Source organism: Amblyraja radiata, chromosome 3, assembly GCF_010909765.2.
Source record: "Amblyraja radiata isolate CabotCenter1 chromosome 3, sAmbRad1.1.pri, whole genome shotgun sequence".
Lineage (NCBI taxonomy): Eukaryota > Metazoa > Chordata > Chondrichthyes > Rajiformes > Rajidae > Amblyraja > Amblyraja radiata.
In genome coordinates, this window is record NC_045958.1 from 93,173,075 (window position 1) to 93,193,553 (window position 20,479).

The window sequence follows — 20,479 nt, forward strand, 5'->3', positions numbered from 1 at the left end:
AATTTCTTGCTTTGTGATTAGACTGGAAAATTGATAATTTAAGTGTTTGAAGGATCTTCAGTGTGCAAATTCAATGGGAGTTTAGTTTATAACAATTCAACAGTGGAAGCGCCTGACAATGCTGAGAGTGGCACGGTGGCGCAGCGGTAGAGTTGCTGCCTTACAGCACCAGAGACCCAAGTTCAATCCTGACTACGGGTGCTGTCAGTTTGGAAGTTCTTCCCTTGACCTGTGTGGGTTTTCTCCAGGAGCTCTGGTTTCCTCCCACACTCCAAAGACGTACAGGTTTGTAGGCTAATTGGCTTGGTATAATTGTAAATTGTCCCTAGTGTATATAGGATAGTGTTAGTGTGCGAACCAGAGATTTCAACAGTTGCAGCCTCGCTTCTTCCAACTTCTGGCTGTGAAATTCAACTTTCCAGTAATTATGATCTCACCATTTCGTACATTTTTTTCTGTCAGTCATTGTTTTTCCCTTCTCTCCTCCCCCCAATATCGAATGTAAAAAAAGTACAGCTTAGGGAAAGGCCCTTCAGCCCACAATGTCCATGCGACCTGGCCTCATCTGTCTGCACATGATCCATTCCCTGCATATCCATGTGTCCATCTACCTTTTTAAAAATGAGTCATTTTGGGTTTACCAATCACTAGCTAGTAGTAGACACTGGACGTGATAGATCACAACTATTTGCAGTCCTTTTGATGACTTGGATAAAGGGTCTTGAGATTTTCTGATGATACCAATGTGGGTTCCTACACATTGGTTGCTTATTGTGTTGTGAGGAGAGCTCGTGGGATCTTGATTGAATGGGCACACAATGTTCATTGTGGGGAAACTCATTTTAGAAGCTTGAAAAATCAAAATATTTATATATATTTTAAATAAAGGCTGTGCGACAAAATAATGGGGGGAAGCGGGGGGGCTCCGAGACTATTGGTATGTAGATCTAGCAGATAATTAGAAGCGTAATGGAATGGTGGACAGTTGCAAGGTAATGAAGTATAAAAGTCAGAATGCAGAAGGTATGACCATTTAATTCTCTAATTTTAGGTAACCTCTTAACACCCCATGGAGTCGATTCGACTTATCTCCTTCCCCCTCCTACGTGCTTTCCTCTGGCTTCACAATGTGCAGCTCTTCGATCCTTCTGTCTCACAACACTTATTTTAATCTATGGCCTTTGTTCCAATCACCTGCCTATCAACCCCCCCCCCCCCCCGTGTCCATCTATTGCCTGCCTTACTCTGTCTCTCTCTGTCTGCCTGTCTCTCTCTCTCTGTCTCTCTCTTTTCCCCCCTCATCAGCTTTCACCTATATCTATCTTGAGTTTTGCTTTCACTCCTCTTCTTTCCTTATCTCTGACATCCATTGGTTTCCTTTTCATAACGTTGTCCTCCCAACTACCCATCAAACCCCCTCCCTGACTTATCGTTTTCAGGGTTCGTTCCCCCCCCCCCCCCCCAAACTCCAATCAGCCCGAAGAAGGGTCCAGACCCAAGATGGCAACAACCCATCCCTTCCTCAGATGCTGCCTAAGCTACAGTGTTACTCCAGCACTTTGTAGAAAAAAAAAGTTGGGAAAATGAGAAGAAATACTCTGAACAACAGCAGATCAGTTTTAGCCACAAAGTTTATTGAGGTCAGATCGCTGCTGTACTGGCAACCATCTCTACAGCACAGGTGGAGGAACCACATTCTAACAAGTACAGTACATGAGGATTTAAAAACCTGTCTATGCTCTACCACCAAACCTACTGAGAATAAAAATATGTAAACGCATCCAGTGTATGTGTGTTTATATTTTTTTTAAACTACCCACGATAGGTAGTTACAGTAATCAACTGAGTTATTAACAAGCAAAACACATTTTTAAACATTTCCCTACATATCCCTGCAATGCCCTCAAAACAGTTGAATCCGTTCACAAGCTCAGATTTGCAGTCCATAAGATTCCTGGTTTGATGGTGATGCATGCAAAACAATTGAGATCAGTATCCTCTTGGATAGGGATGGATAAATATTTCTGATACATATATGATGGGAACTGTGGCAATCTGATATATATTGCCTTCCAGACAACTGGGCTTGCATAAGGAGATACCAGTGGTGTCTGTTGGACTCCTGCACAGAAGTGAATCCACCTCTGTTGTAACTGTACCCAAATGAGGTACATTTCGAATGGACCAGAGGAGGAATTTCCTTAGCCAGAGGGTGATGAATCTGTGGAATTCATTGTGGCGATGAGGCCAAGTCATTGGGTATTTTTAAAGCGGAGATTGATAGGTTCTTGATTAGGGCGTCAAAGGCTATGGGGAGAAGTCAGGAGAGTGGGGTTGAGAGGGAATGATAGATCAGCCATGATTGAATGACAGAATAGACTCGATGGGCCAAATGACCTAGTTCTGCTCCTTTGATGTATGAACATGAATGACTCTTTTAGGAGAGGAGCAATAAGATATTTGCAGCTGGGAGGATGATATGTCAACCAGTCTCTCCAGCCTCAGCTAAGCACCATGTTGGAACTGAGCAGCCCTTATCCCATTGAAAGGCTTCATTCAGTATCTCTCGTATTTTGCAACAGGTACTTTGCAACCAGACATAGAATGGGGCATGAAGGTGTGGTTAGCAGCCAGAGTTCTAGACCGTGGAAGCACAAATGCAAGAACATGGTGGCTGGACAAATTAAAACTCAAGTAATTGTTTCAAACCCAAATATAGGGGACAGTAAAGATAACCAGAAAATGGCTGGGTTGTTGTAAAAGGTCATCAGATTCACTTAATGCCATTCGGGGTAGAAAAGGGTACACATATTGGAAATGTGAAATATAAGCAGAAAACACTCGAAACAACTGGCAAGTTGGGCAATATCTGTGGAGAGAGAAAAAAGATACAAAGTGCTGGAATAATTTGAATGGATCAGGCAACATCCCTGGAGATCATAGATTGGGGATGTTTAGGGATAGGAACCTTCTTTGGACCCGAAATGTAGTCTGTGTTCTCCAGAGACACTGCCTGACCTGCCGAATTACTCGAGCATTTTATTTCTTCTTTTGCAAACCATCATTTGCTGCTCTTTTATTTCTACAACTGTAGAGAGATTTTCACAAACGCTGACTGCTCTATTATATGGATTTAGATTTTTGGAGATACAGCGCTGAAACAAGGCCTTCGGCCCACCGAGTCCGCAGCAACCAGCCCGCATACACTAACACTAATCCACACATTAGGGAAAATGTACAATTTTACCGAAGCAAATTTACCTACAATACTGCACACCTTTGGAGTGTGGGGAGTAACCGGAGAAAACCCACAGGGAGAACGTATAAACTCTACAACCAGGACCTGTAGTCGGGATCGAACCCAGGCCTCTGGCGCTGTAAGGTAGCAGCTCTACCGCTGCGCCACTGTGGCGGCCTAGATCATGCAGAGGAGCTAAGTTTAACCTGGCATCATGTTCAGCATGGACAATGTTCGATGAAGGGTGTCCCTGTGTTGTATTGTTCCGTGAGTGCCGAATCTGCTGCCATAACCTGGTCTCACATTTACGTGACCCACCAACATCATTGACTGCTAACATGGGCAATCCTATCCCATGGAAGACTTGCCATCCCACGGAAGATTTTTTCCTTTAAATGTTTTCCTTTAGATGTTGGGGGAGTCCAGAACCAGGGATCACAGTTTAAGAATAAGGTATAAGCCATTTAGAACGGAGACGAGGAAACACTTTTTCTCACAGAGAATTGTGAGTCTGTGGAATTCTCTGCCTCAGAGGGCGGTGGAGGCCGGTTCTCTGGATACTTTCAAGAGAGAGCTAGATAGGGCTCTTAAAGATAGCGGAGTCAGGGGATATGGGGAGAAGGCAGGAACGGGGTGCCGATTGGGGATGATCAGTCATGATCACATTGAATGGCGGTGTTCGCTCGAAGTGCTGAATGGCCTACTCCAGCACCTATTGTCTATTGTCTAACCTTGGAAATACAGTACCGCAGTTGGGATTGTAGGATAAACTGCTTAGTGAACTGCAGTGAAAATATTCCCAACCCCACAATCTCAATCATTCCCTTCTACTGCTGAAAGCCTATACAATTCCAGTTTTTCCATCCATTTTCTATTTTAAGTATCCAATGGGGATCCCAGCAACTAATCCAAGGTGTAACTGGGTCAAAATGGCCCAGGAAGGCGCCTGTTCCAACTGCTCATTGCACAGATTTTATAGAGTCTTTTGCTCAGAGTAGGAGAATCAAGAACCAGAGAGCATAGGTGAGGGGGGGGGGGGGATTTAATAGGAACCTGAGGGGTAACCTTTTTACACGGAGTGGTTGGTGTATGGGACAAGCTGCCAAAGGAGGTAGTTGAGGCTGGTATTATCATAACATTTAAGAGACATCTGGAGAGGTACATGGACAGGATAGGTTTAGAAGGTTATGGGACAAGCGAGGGCAGGTGGGACTAGTATAGATAGGACTTGTTTGGCATGGGAAAAATTGGGCTGAGGGGCTTGTTTCCACAATGTGACTATAACATTGAGAAGTTATAATCCAGCACAGTTAGAGGGAAGGGGTGATGGAAAGATCAGTGCTCTGCGATTTCAATTCCTATTCACCTTATACGTTGGAATATTCCAACAAGTGTCTTGGGTTTGTGGACATGGGTACTACCAAGGTCAGTCCTGCTGTTGCATGTTAAGCTGTCTACTGTCTACTGCTTATGTCTACTGTCGGGAAATAATGATCAGTTATCGGAGACTTAGAGGCGCTAACCATCACAACTAATCAGCTCCTGATCAGGATGGGACACAAGAGGCCTGACTGCTTTCCCAGCTGTTGGCAAGTTCTCTCTGCAAACTAAGGTAACTTCGGAGGCGATGCCACAAAATAATGGAATTCTTTTCCATACAAAAATAATAAAAACCTATTTTAAGGTGACCTCATACCTGTGCAACAACCTTTCAAGCCCTTAATATTTCAACTCAAGTGTTTGAAAACAAAACATCTACCACTTTAGCAATAAATAATTATTTATCAATTCACCCTGTGAGCTTGCAAATAAAGACCGACTTCCACCAGCAAGATGAGTGACAGTCTAACCAGTGGTTAGTGTGTGTGGGGACGATTCACAACAGTCATCATGTGTAGTACTACCGCAAATGCATTGATGAATTTGCACATCTAAAGCATCTTTCCCAGCCTCAGGACATTGAAAAATGCTTCAGTGCCAAAATAAATAGAATTAAAGTGCGGACACAAGAGAGACTGCAGATGCCGAAATCAGGAGCAAGAAACAATCTGTAGGAGGAACTCAGCAGGTGCTGTTCTCAGGAACAGCTTCTTACCCTCTGTTGTCAAGCTTCTGAACGGTCCTTCCACGAACTAGGGTACTTCTGATTGACCTCTACCCATTGTGGACATTGAACTTTGTCTGTGAAACTGATGTGCTACAATGCTGAGAACTATATTCTGCGCTCTGTATCTTCCCCTTTGCTCTATCTATTGTACTTGAGTTTGGTTTGACTGTATTTATGGATAGTATTATCTGATCTGATTGGATTGCATGCAAAACAATGCTTTTAATTGTCTCTCAGTACACCTGACACTATACCTGTAACACCAACAACTGGCAAACACAAGGTCCGACAACAATGTTAAGCTAGAGAGAGTGTTGCCAGGACTCGAGGCCTGAGCTATAGGGAGAGGTAGACCAGGATAGGACTTTATTCCATGGCGCGCAGGAGGATGAGGGATGAACCAGTAGAGGTTTTTTACTCAATAGTAGGGAAATCAAGAACCATAGGTTTAATAGGTGGGAATTGGGAGAGAATCAGGAGAAATGAATAGAAACACAAGATGCAACCATTTTTTACACATAAGGTGGGGGTATATGGAATGAGCTGCCACAAGAGATAGTTGAGGCAGGTACTATCACAAATTGTTTTGGAAACATTTCGACAGGGACATGGATAGGATGGGTTTGGAAGGATATGGGTCAAACACAGGTCGTTGGGACTAGTTTAGATGGGGCAAGTTGAGCCGATGGGCCTGTTTCCACACTGTATAACTCCGACTCTAATCAGATAACGACCAGTTGTCTCAGCGATGCTGATTGAGGAATTCAAGTTGGCTCAAACACTGAATATAAGGGTCTTAACCCGAAACGTTGTCTGTCCATTCCCTCCATAGATGCTGCCTAACCCACAAAGTTCCTCCAGCACGATGTGTTTTGCTCAAGATTCCAGCATTCCTTGTTTAGTTTAGCTTAGTTTAGAGATACAGCATGGAAATAGGCCCTTTGGCCCACCGTCCACACCAGCCATCGATCACCCATTCACACTAATTCTCTATTATTCCACTTTCTCATCCACTCGCTAAACATTAGAGGCAATTTGGAGACCAATTAACCTGCAAACACACATGTCTTTGGGATGTAGAATGAAATAAACCCACGCTGTCACAGGGAGAACGTGCAAACTACACACGATTACACCCTGGTCTCTGGTGCTATCAGGAAGCAGCTCGACCTGCTGCACCACAATGATCTTCTGTGAAGTGTGGTGCATCTGTGGGATTCATTGCCATGTCAATGGGTATTTTTGAGGTGGAGATTGACAGATTCTTAATTAGTAAGGGTATCAGGAGTAATGGGGAGAAGGCAGGAGAATGGGGTTGAGAGGGAAAGATAGGTCAGCCATTATTGAATGATGGAGTAGACTTGATGGGCCGAATGGCCTAATTTTGCTCCAATAGATTATGAACAGATTATTAGACTAGCAAGAGCAAGTGGCAGAGCTCTCAATATATCGTTTTAAGTAGAGCTGGAGACTGTTTTAAAGGAAACGTGTAGCATTCTTGCCAGAGCTAGAATTTTTTAATGCTCCCAGGCCAACTCCAGTACTTGCCGTGTAGCAACCACTGATCCCAATCCAATCCTGGAGGATATTGCACTGACAAAGGTGCTCTCTCTTCAGCTGAAAATTAGTTCAGGTGGGCTTATGTGTGTCACTCTCCCAACATTTATCTAGTTGCTACTTAGAGGGAACTTCTCAAGCACAAATAGGCTGTCTACGCTTTGGGGCGGTACGATGGCGCAGCGATAGAGTTGCTGCCTTACAGAGCCAGAGACCCAGGTTCGATTCTGCCTACGGGTGCTTGACTGTATGGAGTTTGTGCCTTTTCCCTGTAACCGCGTTAGTTTTCCCCGGGTGCACCAGTTTCCTCCCACACTCCAAAGACATGCATGTTTGTAGGTTAATTTGGCTACGGTAAAAATTGTAAATTGTCCTCAGTGTGTAAGGTAGTGTTGGTGTAAGGGATCTCCGGTTGGCACAGACTTGGTGCTAAACTAAACTTCAAAAGTAAGTCATGGGCTGTGAAATAGTTTAGGATGTCGCGAGAAGATGAAGAGTCAGTTCACAGTCAATTAGTTTAGTTTAGAGATACAGCGCGGAAAGAGGCCCTTCGGCCCACCGGGTCCGCGCCGACCAGCGATCCCCGCACATTAACACTACCCTACACACACTAGGGATAATTTTTTCATTTACCAAGCCAATGAACGTACAAACCTGTACGTCTTTGGAATGTGGGAGGAAACCGAAGATCTTGGAGAAAACCCATGCAGGTCACGGGAATAACATACAAACTCCGTACAGACAGCACCGATAGACAGGATCGAACCCGGGTCTCCGGCGCTGCATTCGCTGTAAGGCAGTTACTCTACCGCTGCCCCACTGTGACCGCCATTTAGTACTACCAGCAACATCTATATCCCATGCACAAAATATAATTTGAAAAGGGGGATGGGGGAAAAGGGGGAAGCCAAGCAGCACCCTCTCAGTAATTCCCACTCCACCAAACTAGCAGGAACAAACCCCACTAAAATGCAAAGAGCAATTGCATCGAGCAGCATATTTACACGTGGTGTTACATTATTGCATAAACCATACATCTACAGCAGTCAAAATATGTAGGAAGGAATTGCAGATGCTGGTTTATACCGTAGATAGACAGAAAGTGCTGGAGTAACTCATCGGGTCAGGCAGCATCTCTGGATAAAAGGAATCCCCTCCAGCCCTCCCCCACCCTGGTCGTCCTGCTAATTCCACTGTTCGCATCCCTGTATCGCCCCATTATCACCGCTTCCCCAGCCAACAATGGACCATTGTGGGCTCCACTCCTCCTTGGTCATCTGTTGCCAGCCCTGATTTGTTCTGGCCTTTTCCTACCTCTAGTTCCCCCCCCACCCCGCCCCCTCTACTTTCACTGATGTAGGGTTCCAACCCAAAACATCACCTATTCCTTTCTCCAGAGATGCTGCCTGACCCGCTGAGTTACTCCAGCACTTTGTGTTCATCATCTACATTGACAAATGTATCTGTACAACTTCAGTAGTCTCTTTTTAGTCAGCACTAAAAAACATGTTGGTTCAAAAAAAAAAAATTGGCAGTGACTTTGAACAGTGTACATAAGCTTCATTTCCCCAAATGGGGGACTGTACCCAAAGAGGCAATGTATTAACACGGAGTAAAATAACCCCTACACATTAAGATACAGCAGTAAACTCAAAATAGTTAAAAGATAAACGTCAATTAAAATTATATATTTATATATATGCATGTGAAATAAATACATTATAAATACACAAATCAAGAACGAAACCAGACTTCCCGTGAAATCCCTTCTCAAAACTCAGTTTTTCACTTTACTCTTTTCATCCATTCCCTTCTGGTTTACTTCTGCAAAATGATTTCCCATCACAGAGACATTTGCATTGTGCTTGATTTGTTCAGCAGGACTTAGTGGAAAATATAAGGAATTGACCTTAAGATCCCGATCGGCATAATCTGGTATGAACGCCTGTGCAACGCTGCAGAATGATTGTACTTCAAAAACACTGGGGGGAAATAAAAGCACTTAACTTTCGGTATATTGACCTTGTGTATAGAAGTTTGGAGGTCATGTTATAGTTGTACAAGACGTTGGTGAGGCCACATTTGAAGTATTGTGTACAGTTTTGGTCACCCTGCTATAGGGAAAAATGTTGCTAAGCTGGAAAGGGTGCAGAGAAGATTTACAAGGTTGTTGCCAGGATCCAAGGGCCTGAGCTATAGGGAGACCTTGAGCAGGCTAGGACTTTATTCCTTGGAGCGTTGGAGGATGAGGGGTGATCTTATAGAGGTGCGAACTTGAGGCGAATAGATAGGGTGATTAACAGGTTTTTTTTTAATCAGAGTAAGGGAGTCAAGAGTCAAAAGAGTGGGTCAAATAATCAGTATTAAATTAAAAAAGCCAATCCCAAGGAAAACAATGCAAAGAATTTGAACACCCCAACTGGGAATATGGTGGATGAACAGAAGGTCCCTTTAGCTGTAGAAATTCCTGTTTGCCATATACGTGGGTTATATGTTGCACATTCAACTGGAATTGCCCAGTGTGCATTCTATAACCATGAAACATGTTTGTTTAAAAACCATCTCGCTCAGTAACACCCTGTTGGAAGAAAATCCATCATTCCTGAAGGACATTTGGGAAGAGAAATGAGTGTTGGGAACATCTTGTGAATTGGATGAAATTTAATTCAACCATGTCTAAAGTGTAAATCAGTCTGAAGAAGGGTCCCAACTCGAAACAGCATCAGAATAAAAGGACGTACCTGCAAAATGGGGAATTTCTTCTGCCAGAGAGTGGTGAATCTGTGGAATTCATTACTACAGACGGCGGTGGAGGCCAAGGCATTGGGTGTTTTTAAGGTGAAGATTGATAGGTTCTTGATTAGGAAGAGCGTCAGAGGTTACGGGGAGAGGGCAGGAGAATGGGGTTGAGAGGGAAAAATAGATCAGCCCATGATTGAATGGGGTCTATGTGCTGAATGGCCTAATTCTGCTCTTATGGTCTTATAGAAATGTCACCTATCCATGCTCTCCAGCACGTTGTGTCTTTTTTAAAGTGCGCGGTATTGTAGGACGGAGGGACAATGGGCAACGCTGGCTTTGGCAGATGGAACTGAAGCAACTCAGGAGTAATTCAAAATTCCAGGAACTTTTACAGAACCAACTCTCACCCATGCCGCAATCAATGGGCAGCCACCGTAGACAATGGAATCACAGGCTCACAGCACAGGCACTAAAAGGTATATTTAACCCACTAACACCCATCCCCAAAACAGTTATGAAGTCTGCATAATGAGCCCCCAAATGTAGAAACCTGGGCTACTTCTACTTCAAAGAGAGAAACCTGAACGATAATCCTATAGAGTGGACAATGTGTGTGGAGAGGTCACAAAGTGCTGGAGTAACTCAGTGGGTCAGGCAGCATCTCTGTAGAACGTGGATAGGTGACACTTCAAGTCTGAACCTTTCTTTAGACTCATCCGAAACGTCACCTATCCATGTTCTCCAGAGATGCTGCCTGACCTGCTGAGTTACTCCAGCACTTTGTGCCCTTTCGTGTATTAACCTTCATCTGCAGTTCCTTGTCTCTATGTAAAGAATGGGCGAGGTACCTTAGAGTGACCAGCACCCAAGGCTACAATGCCAGGCAAGAAGCCCCCATAGCCAGGAAACAGCTGGAGTTGGAGGGGAGGGGCGTAGTTGAGGCAGCTACGATAGTGGCATGTAAAGAGACTTTTGGATAGACGCGTGGATGTGCAGGGAATGGAGGGATAATAGATGTGCTGGCAGATAGGAATTTTGGATAGGCATGGATATGCAGGGAATAGAGGGATATGGATTATGTGCAGGCAGTTGAGAGTTGGTCTTGGCATCATGTTCGGCCAGTATGTGGGCCGAAGGGCCTGTTTTTGTGCTGTACTGTTCTATGTAAATACTAATGAGGAGCAAATAGGTCAAAAAGACATTCTCTGTTGACAATGTGTTGCACAAAATTCCTGATGAATCCAGTCACGCTCGGAGCCTGTGCAGGATCACAGAGCCATGGTGCGTCGGGAGCAAGGTCAACGTGGAAGTTGGACCGGGAGCCTGTCCATCCAGGCCTGCACCGAGTCCGATTCGGTGCTGAAGGCTTGAGCGAAAGGCAGAATGTTCAGCGGAGTTGATCACTAGGTTGCATCACTGCAGCGGCGGCCCTTTCCTCTTCTGCTCCAACTCTTGCAAGCGCTCCTCCCTGTGCTGGGCATGTTGGCTGCCCACCTTGTGCGCCGTCTCCGTCGCAGTGATGTCAATCTGCGCGTACTTGGATGAGCTCGCCCCTGCTGGAGACAGGCGGGCACTGTGGTTAGCAAGAGATGGGACAATGTCTCCAACCAAACCTTTACACTGCCCCTCCAGGCACAGTGGCGCGGCTGCTAGAGTCGCTGCCTCACAGCTCCAAGGTATCATCTGGTGAGCTCTTGCCTTCCCAATATTCACAACCAGACAGCAGGAACAAACCCAGATCTCAGGCACTGAGGCAATGGCTCTACCAGCTGTGCCGCCCGGTGCAAATACGGGTATTTGTTAGTCTGTGTAATTATCCATAATGGGTAAATATTAGCCAGTCCATCACGGGTACTGACCTCCCCACCACTGAAGGGATCTATAGGAGGCGCTGCCTCAAAAAGGCAGCCAGCATCTACAAAGACTCAATACAAAGGCAATTTACAGAGGCCAATTAATCCAGGTCTTTGGGATGTGGTTTAGATAGAGTAAATGCACAGAGACATACAGCATGGAAACAGGCCCTTTGGCCCAACTTGCCCACGCTGACCAAAATGCCCCGTCTACACTAGTCCAGCTGCCTGCATTTGGCCCATTTTCCTCTAAACCTAGCCTATCTATGTACCTATCTACTTAAGCATTGCAATAGTACCTGCCTCAACTACCTTCTCCAGCAGCTCGTCCATACATCCAGCACCCTTTATGTAAAAAAAGTTACCCTTCAGGTCCCTATTAAATCTTTTCCCCTTCTCCTTTAACCCATGTTCTCTAGTTCTTGATTCCTCTACTCTGGGCAAGTGCGTTTACCCGATCCATTCCTCTCATGATTTTGTACACCTCCACAAGTCCTCACCTGCTCATCCTCTCCCTATAGCTCAATGATAGTTTAGCAATACAACGTGGAAACAGGCCCCTCAACCCACCAAGTCCACACCAACCATCGGTCACCCAAACACTAGTTCTATGTTATCCCATACATTAGGGGCAATTTACAGAAGTCAATTAACCTACAAACCTGCATGTGTATGGAATGTGGGAGGAAACCCACGCGGTCACAGGGAGAACATACAAACTACGCACAGACAGCACCCGTAGTCAAGATCGAACCCGGTTCTCTGGCTCTGTGAAGCAGCAGCTCTACCGCTGCACCACTGGGAATTAGTTGGAAGGGGAGGTTGAGGAAGCGTGGCGTGGTGGACAGCAGAGCTGTGGTATCCTTGTGCTGAATTACCTCGAATGGCAGGACTGGACTCCTGGAGCTCCAGCTCCATGTAGTGCAGTTGCTTCTTCGAGACAGGGCTCACCGGGATGTTGATGTACGTCGGCCCTTCACCGCGAGGTCTGTCTGCCCCAGCGAGGTCCTGGGGGCAAATGAGTGTCCCCACTGAGGAGGCAGGAGAGCAGATTTAGAGAAACCATGTTCAGGGTTTGGGAAAATGAGCACAGGGCAAGGTGTGATCTGTGCTAAAGATTCAAAGGACAAAGAACAAAGGACATTTATTGTCACATACACCAATTGGTGTAGTAACATTTGAGTTACCATGCAGCATTCAAATAAGATAAACACAACACTTTAGAATTTAACATAAAACATACACAACATCCCCCCGCAGAGGTATCAACGTTTCCCACTGAGGGAAGGCACCAAAGTTCAGTCCTCTTCTTCTGTTCAGCCGTGGTCGGGGCCTATTGAGGCCTCCGCAGTTGCCGCAACGGCAGCCCGATGTTTGTTTCAGGTCCTCGAACGGAAGAACACTCTCAGCGGCCCGGAGCCTCCAAATTGGTCGATTCCTACCAGAGACCGCGGCTTCCGAAGTCCACAGGCCGAGCTGGGCGGAGATTCAACGCTGGGGACCTCGGCGAGAGATTCCAGGCTCCGCGCTGTCAAAGTCAGCACCGCCAGCAGCTGGAAGCTCCCACCGCCCGTGGCTGGAAGCTCCGCAGACCACAGCTCCACGGTGTTCAAAGTCGGCAGTCCCAGCACTCCGGAGCTCCAACACGGCGATTCACGGTAAGGCATCGCTCACTCCGCGATGGAATCCAGTGCCGCGCCACTGCTGAAGCTGAAGCTCTGTCCGGTCTCCAGCAGGAAAGGCCGCGCCAATCCAGATGGTAGGCCGCGAGGAGGGGGCGTAGATGCAGCTCGGAGAATAGTCGCAACCTCGACCAAGAAGTGACTAAGAAAAACAGCTTCCCCCTCCTCCCCCCCCCCCCATAAAAAGGATTTAAAAAATACCTCCAAAAACAAACTTTAAAATAGACTAAAAATAACAAAAAGTATGAAAGGACAGACAGCTGCAGGCGAGGCAGCCACACTCAATGGCACCACCATTCAATTCACAGTCAAATATAACATTGATGAATACTGCTGCAATCTTTACACAACCCAAAGAGAACAGTATTATATAGTCTTAAGAGTCATACAACATAGAAACAGGCCCTTCGGCCCAACTTGCTTGCACCGAGCAACATGTTACATCTACACTGGTCCCACCTGCCTGCATTTGGCCGATATATCCCTCTAAACCTGAACTATCCATGTACCTGTCTCTGAAATGTTGAAATAGCCCCTGCCTCAACTAACTCCTCTGGCAGTTCACTCCATGCACCCACCACCCTTTGTGTGAAAAAGTTACCCCTCAGATTCCTGTTATTTACCCCTTTACCCTAAACCTATGTCCTCTGGTTCTCGATTCCCCTCGGCTGGGCAAGAGACTATACAAGTCTACCCAATCTATTCTTCTCATGATTTTATCCACCTCTATATGATCACCCCTCATCCTCCTGCGCTCCAAAGACTAGAGTCACAATCTCTCCCTATAGCTCAGACCCTCGTGTCCTGGCAACATCCCTGTAAATCTTCTCTGTACCCTTTCGAACCTGACAACATCTTTCCTTATAACATGGTGCCCAAAACTGAGCACAGTGCTCTAAATGTGGCCTCATCTCTGTCTTATATAACCATAACATGACCTCCCAATTTCTAAATTCAATATGTGTAGGAGGAACTGCAGGTGCTGGTTTACACCGAAGATAAACACAAAATGCTGGAGTTACTCAGCGGGACAGGCAGCATCTCTGGAGAAAATGAATAGATGACGTTTCGGGTCGGGACCCTTCTTCAGTATGAAATACTTCCTTGTCGCCAAAGAACAACTCTCCACCTGAAGAAGGGTCCTGACCTGAAAAGTCCTATCCATGTAAGCCTGTTGCCTGATTCGCTGAGTTACTCCAGCTCTTTATTTCTTTTTTTTTTAAACCAGCATCTACAGTTCCTTGCTTCTACCCACCAACTTTTATACCCCTTTCTCCACCACCACTTTGCTTTCTGACTCATAGAGCAGTAGTTTAGAGATACAGCATAGAAACAGGCCCTTCGGCCCTCTGTGTCCACACTGATCATCAAACAACTGTTCACAATAGTTCTATGTAATCCCCACTCATCCACTCCCCATACACAAGGGGCAATTTACAGAGATTAACCCAGGTCTTTGGGATGTGGTTTAGATAGAGTAAATGCACAATGTCAGAGTAGGGGGATCAAGAACTGGAGGACATAGGTTTAAGGTGAGGGGGGCGAGCAGAATTAGGGCATTCAAGTCTATGCCATCATTCAATTATGGCTGATCAATTTTTCGCTCTCAACCCCATTCTCCTGCCTTCTCCCCATAATCTTTGACACGCTTACTAATCAAGAACGTATCAATTTCTGCTTTAAAAATACGCAATGTCTTCTGTGGCAGTGGATTCGCCATGCTCTGACTAAAGAAATTCCTCCTCATCCCCATTCCAAAGGTACGTCCTTTTATTCTGAGGCTGTGCCTTCTGGTCCTTGTCTCTCCCACTAGAGGAAACGTCCTCTCCACGTCCACTCTATCTAGACCTTTCATTATCCGGTAGTTTTCAATGAGATGCCCCCTCATCCTTCTAAACTCCAAGCATCAAACGCTCCTCATACACTAATCTAATTATCCCCAGGATCATTCTCATAAACCTCCTCTGGACCCTTTCCGACGTCAGCACATCCTTCCTTGGATACAGTAGGCAGCCCAAGACTTTCACCTTCACTGCTACCCTCAGCTTTCGTGAAGACATTTGCAAAGCGCTCACTTCTCTCTCCCTCCACAAGTCCTCGTAGACATTTTGAAGTGTTTACCGGATAGTTTCTTTGTGTCAAAGCTGCCTGACGTCTCATCGTCTGGAAATCCTTTCTCCTGAAAACACAAGACGTTTAGGAAACAGGTTAAATTATCACTGGAAATGACACAAAATGCTGGAGTAACTGGGTGTCAGAGGGTCAGGCAGCATCTCTGAAGAACTTGGATAGGCGCCGTTTCGGATCAGGGCCCTTCTTCAGTCAGAAACGTCCCTGTTCACCAGAGTTGCTGCCTGACACACTGAGTTTACTTTCTCTGTGTGTTTTTATTTGTGAGCCAGTATTTGTAGTTTAGAGGTATAGTATGGATACAGTTCCTTCAGCTCATGCCGAACATCGATCAATGGTTCACACTAGTTCTAGGTTAAGCCATTTTCACATCCACTCCCTACACACTAGGGGCAATTTACAGAGGCTGATCAACCTACAAACCTGAACTTCATTGCAGGAGGGAATTATTTCATACTGGCTCGGACAAAACTCTGATTATTAGCAACCACTTTCTGTTATTTGCACTACCAGTTTATTTATTCATGTGTGTATATATTTATATCATGGTATATGGACACATTTATCTGTTTTGTAGTAAATGCCTACTATTTTCTGTGTGCTTAAGCAAAGTAAGAATTTCATTGTCCTATACAGGGACACATGACAATAAACTCACTTGAACTTGAAGAAGGATTCCAACCCAAAACGTCACCTATCCATTTTATCCAGAGATGTTGCCTGACCCCGGTCAGTTACTTCAGTATTTTGTGTCTATCTGAGGTATAAACCAGCATCTTTTTATTACAGGTATAATACAGAGAAATATGAGGTGTTGCATTTTGGAACATGGGCAGGACCTACACAGTGAATGGTAGGGCGGTGGGGAGTGTTGCAGAGCAGAGGGATCTAGGAGTGCTTGTGGATAGTTCCTTGAAGGTGGCATCACAGGTAGATTGGGTCAAAAAGGCTTTTGGCACATTTTGGCTCAGAGCATTTTTAAATAGAGGTTGCGAGATCATGTGACTAAATTATCACTGGGATGCCGATACAATCCTGAGCGACAGAACTAAGCTGTTTGCCTGAGCATTATGCAATGTTCTGAGGGCATCCATATTACCTTTGTATTTACTGATGGAGGCATCCATTAGGGTTCACAGAGCAATCCCATTCCGTTCTAATTCTCCCTGCAATCTAATCTCCACACATTCATATCAAGTTACTGAACATATTCATAGGGATTTCACACAAAGGGTGGTGGGTGTATGGAACGAACTGCCAGAGGAGATAGTTGAGGCAGGTATATTTAAAGCATTTGGACAAGTACATGGGTAGGAAAGGTTTAGAGGGATATGGGCCAAAGTTGGGCAGGTGTAGATGGGGTATCTTGGTCGGCAGGGGCAAGATGGGCTGAAGGACCTGTCTCCGTGCTGTATGACTTTCTTCCGGTCGCCATGCAGCTCTGTCCCCAAGGGCTAAACGTGAGCCGCAACAGCCGTGACACTGGAACGTGCTGTGGGTGAAGAGGGGCTCGCTGGTGCACTTTGCGAGTCGGGTGTAGGGTGCGAAGTTCTAAACGGGGCTTTAAATGGCGGGGGGGGGGGGGATGGTGGGAGCTGGGGATGGGTCAGCAGGTCATTGCATTCACATTCACACTCCATGGCGCTTTAGAGCCACTGGAGGAGTGTATTGTCGTTTCATTATCACGTGACCTACGCTGGATAATCTGGAAAGGCTCTGGAACCGAGGGTGCCAGGATATCACTATTCACCCTTTACCAGCAAAAAAATAAGGAGAGCAGCCAATGTTTAGTTTTAGTTTAGTTTAGTTTAGTTTATAGATACAGCTCAGAAACAGACACTTTGGCCCACTGAGTCCATGCCGAACAGTGATCCCTGCACACTAACGCTATCCTACACACACCCTAAGGACAATTTACAATTTTTACCGAAGCCAATTAATCGAAAAACCTGCACACCTTCGGAGTGCGAGAGGAAACCGGAGAAAACCCACACAGCCACATATAGAACGTACAAACTCCGTAATGTCAGCACCCATAATCGGGAAAAAATGAGCCTCTGGCGCGGTAAGGCAGCAACTCTTCCGCTGCACCACCCGTGCCACCCTGCACGCACACAGTGTATGTGTGTGATGATGTGAGTGCATGTGTGAGTGTGTATGGTGGTTGTGTGTGAGAGAGAAAATGTTTGTGGTGTGTGCATGATCATGTGTGTGGCTATGTATGTGTGTAAGTGGCCGTTGGTGTGTGTGTGTGTGTGCGCGTGTGTGTGGTCATCTGTGTGGTAATGTAGGTGTGTAACTGGCCGTTGGTGTGTGTGTGCGTGGTCATGTGTATGCCAATGTATGTGTGTACGTGGGCATTGGTGTGGGCATGGTGATGAATGTGTGAGTGTGAGCAGTGGTGTGTGTAGACCTGTGTGGGCATCTTGACATGTTGGGACATCTCTACAGGCAGCTTCTGCAGATCTACAATCAGTGTGGGAGGATGCGGCGCCCACCTTCACTCTGTTCATTACTACCAGGCCCAGGGATCATTCGAGGGGAGGAGAAAAGTGTTGATTTACACAGAGCTCAGCGCAGCAGCAACCATTCACCCATCTAGTCCATGCTACCATTTCTGCCCCTCTCGAGCTTGCTGCTGGGACTGGTAATGATTCCTCCTGTCCTGCAGTAGCACAGTCATTGACTGTTCACCTGCAAACCGCAGTCAAGCCCACCAGCAGGCCCGGAAGATCTGGCTTGCCCGCCGCGGAGCTGCTTGTAAGGCCTGGCTCGCCCACCCTGAGTGGAGGGAGTCAGGCGGAGGGCCAGTAAGCAAACCAAGAGCGGGGGGGTGTCCAGTGTCTTGTCGGTGGAGTGAGCCGCAGGAGGTCCTGCAACGGTCTGGGGCTCGACTGGTCCGGGCGTCGCTCCAAGACGCCAAGCGATGGAGAAGTGGCGGAGGACACCGCGGCTACGCTTGGCCAGGCTGACCCCGATAGGACAACAGGCCTTCGTGGTCAAATCAAGAACTCTGCACTTTCAACAACTAGGACTTGAAAATTGTGTCAAAACTGGCGACTCTGTATACTGTTGCAGTGCACAACTGCTATACGCTTATACTGGATCTTAGATGCTTATCTAAGTGCTTATGTGTAGTAATGCGTACTGAACTACATACAAAAATAAATTGTACCTCGCTACATGTGACAAGAAAAGTACCTTTAACCATTGGCCACTCCTCCACACTTACCCGCTTTTGTTTCGGACCCAACATCTCCGGGTGGCTGCCTTGCCCTCGGTGTGACTTAGATGCCCCGGGTGGACCTGTGAGCAGAAAGAGCAAAATGACAGCTGAAACCACAGCTTCAGTCAGATTTTGTTTCGTTTTTTAGTTTAGAGATATAGCATGGAAACTGGTCCTTCGGGCCACCGAATCCGCATCGACCAGCGATCATCCCGTACACTAGCACTATCCTACACACCAGGGACGATTTACAACTTTTACCGATGCCAATTAACCTACAAACCTGTATGTCTTTGGAATGCGGGAGGAAACCAGAGAACCCAGAGGAGAAAGCCCAGGCGGGTCACGGGGAGAACGTACAAACTACGTATTGACAGCACCAGTAGTCAGGATCGAACACAGGTCTCTGGCGCTGTAAGGCATCAACTCAACCGGAGCACTGTTGGCTGATTGATAGGTGGGATTGAGTCATTGTGCAGGAAAAAGACACCTAGTTGAGTGGTGCTGAAACAGAAGGTCAGTGGTGCAATGTCACCAGTTCCTCTGCCCTGCCAGCTCACACTGTACCAACTGTGACCCCTGGTTCTGGAGTTTACTGAAGCTATAACATGACTCCATGACTCTTATAGTCAACATCCCTACGATAGAGGCAAGCTTGCCCAACACCTTCTTTAACACCCCATCCACTTTTGTTGCCAGTTTCAGGGGTATATGTATATGCACTCCAAGATTCCACGTTAACTCAATGGTCCTTGGGAGCATAGAGCACAGAGCATAGAGATACAGCTTAGCATTAGGCCTTTAGCCCACCAATAACATGCCGACCATCGATCACCGTACACTCGTTTTAAGTCCTACACAATAGAGGCAATTTACAGAAGCCAATTAACCTACAAACCTGCATGCCTTCGGAATGTGGGAGGAAACTGGAGCACCCTGGAAAAAACCCATGCGGTCACAGGGAGAACGTATAAACGCTGCACAGACTGCATCGAATCCGGATCACTGGCGCTGCGAGGCAGTAACCCTACCACTGTGCCACCCCACAGGAACCCAGAGGAATTCAGGGTAAAACCAGTCAAATGGAACGGAGGTCAGTGGTGAGATGTGCCATTGGGAGGCAGAGCAGGGATTGGGGACCGGGGTATTCAAGAGAGAGTTAGATATTGGGCTAAAGGAATCAAGGGATATGGGGAGAAAGCGGGAATGGGGTACTGATTTTGGATGATCAGCCATGATCATATTGAATGGCGGTGCTGGCTCAAAGGGCCGAATGGCCTACTCCTGCATCCATTTTCCATGTTTCAATGTCCCCTCCTGCACCCATCTCTTCTGTTGGCGTGTTATTTTTTAACCAGGCAAGGATGTGCTTAACAGTGGTCGCACAGGCACACCACCTTGAGTGATCAGGTGTTGCTGTTGCTGCTCTGTGCTGACGAAGCTCCGTACCTTCTGCCTCCAGGAGGGGCTTCTGCTGTCCACAGCTGGCCATGTACTCATACCCTCCGCATTTCTCTGCCTGCAAGTCAAAACATTGCATCATTAGCCAGAGGGAATCTCTACCTCAGATAAACTTGAGGCATTCCTTGTCCTGAGCTGTTAAGAGCCTATCCCACTTGGGCGTCATTTGCGCGTCATTTACGCGACATCATTTACGCTCGCATGGCGTGCATTACGTGCGCATGGCGCATGGTGAGACGTGGTGGCGTAGGCAGTGACACACGGCGCTTCAGGATTTTGGGATTCACAAAATCTTCGCACGCCACCTGAGTGATGCGCAAATGGCGCCCTAAGTGGGACAGCCCCTTTACTGTTTCCCAATTTCCTACTGAAAGTTTCTCTTGAGTTTACTTTAGTAGAGTTGAGTTTAGTTGAGTTATTATTAGAGTGATAGCACAGAATCAGGACCTTTGGCCCAACGGGTCCATGCCAACCATCACGCTA

General features: G+C 46.4%; 1 protein-coding gene across 4 annotated transcripts in view; it reads right to left on the bottom strand.

The window, feature by feature from the left end:
• Positions 1-10,390: 10,390 nt before the first annotated feature.
• dok7 (docking protein 7) overlaps positions 10,391-20,479 on the bottom strand; it is a 66,464-nt gene continuing 56,375 nt past the window's right edge. For 3 of the 4 annotated variants that reach the window (XM_033018336.1, XM_033018333.1, XM_033018335.1), the window contains 5 exons: positions 19,985-20,054; positions 18,542-18,615; positions 15,301-15,358; positions 12,376-12,528; positions 10,391-11,200 (listed from right to left, as the gene is read on the bottom strand). In XM_033018336.1, the coding sequence (XP_032874227.1) occupies positions 11,058-11,200; positions 12,376-12,528; positions 15,301-15,358; positions 18,542-18,615; positions 19,985-20,054 (498 nt within the window). In that variant the 3' untranslated portion in view covers positions 10,391-11,057. The remainder of the gene's footprint in view (positions 11,201-12,375; positions 12,529-15,300; positions 15,359-18,541; positions 18,616-19,984; positions 20,055-20,479) is intronic. The other variant, XM_033018334.1, reaches the window with a different exon arrangement.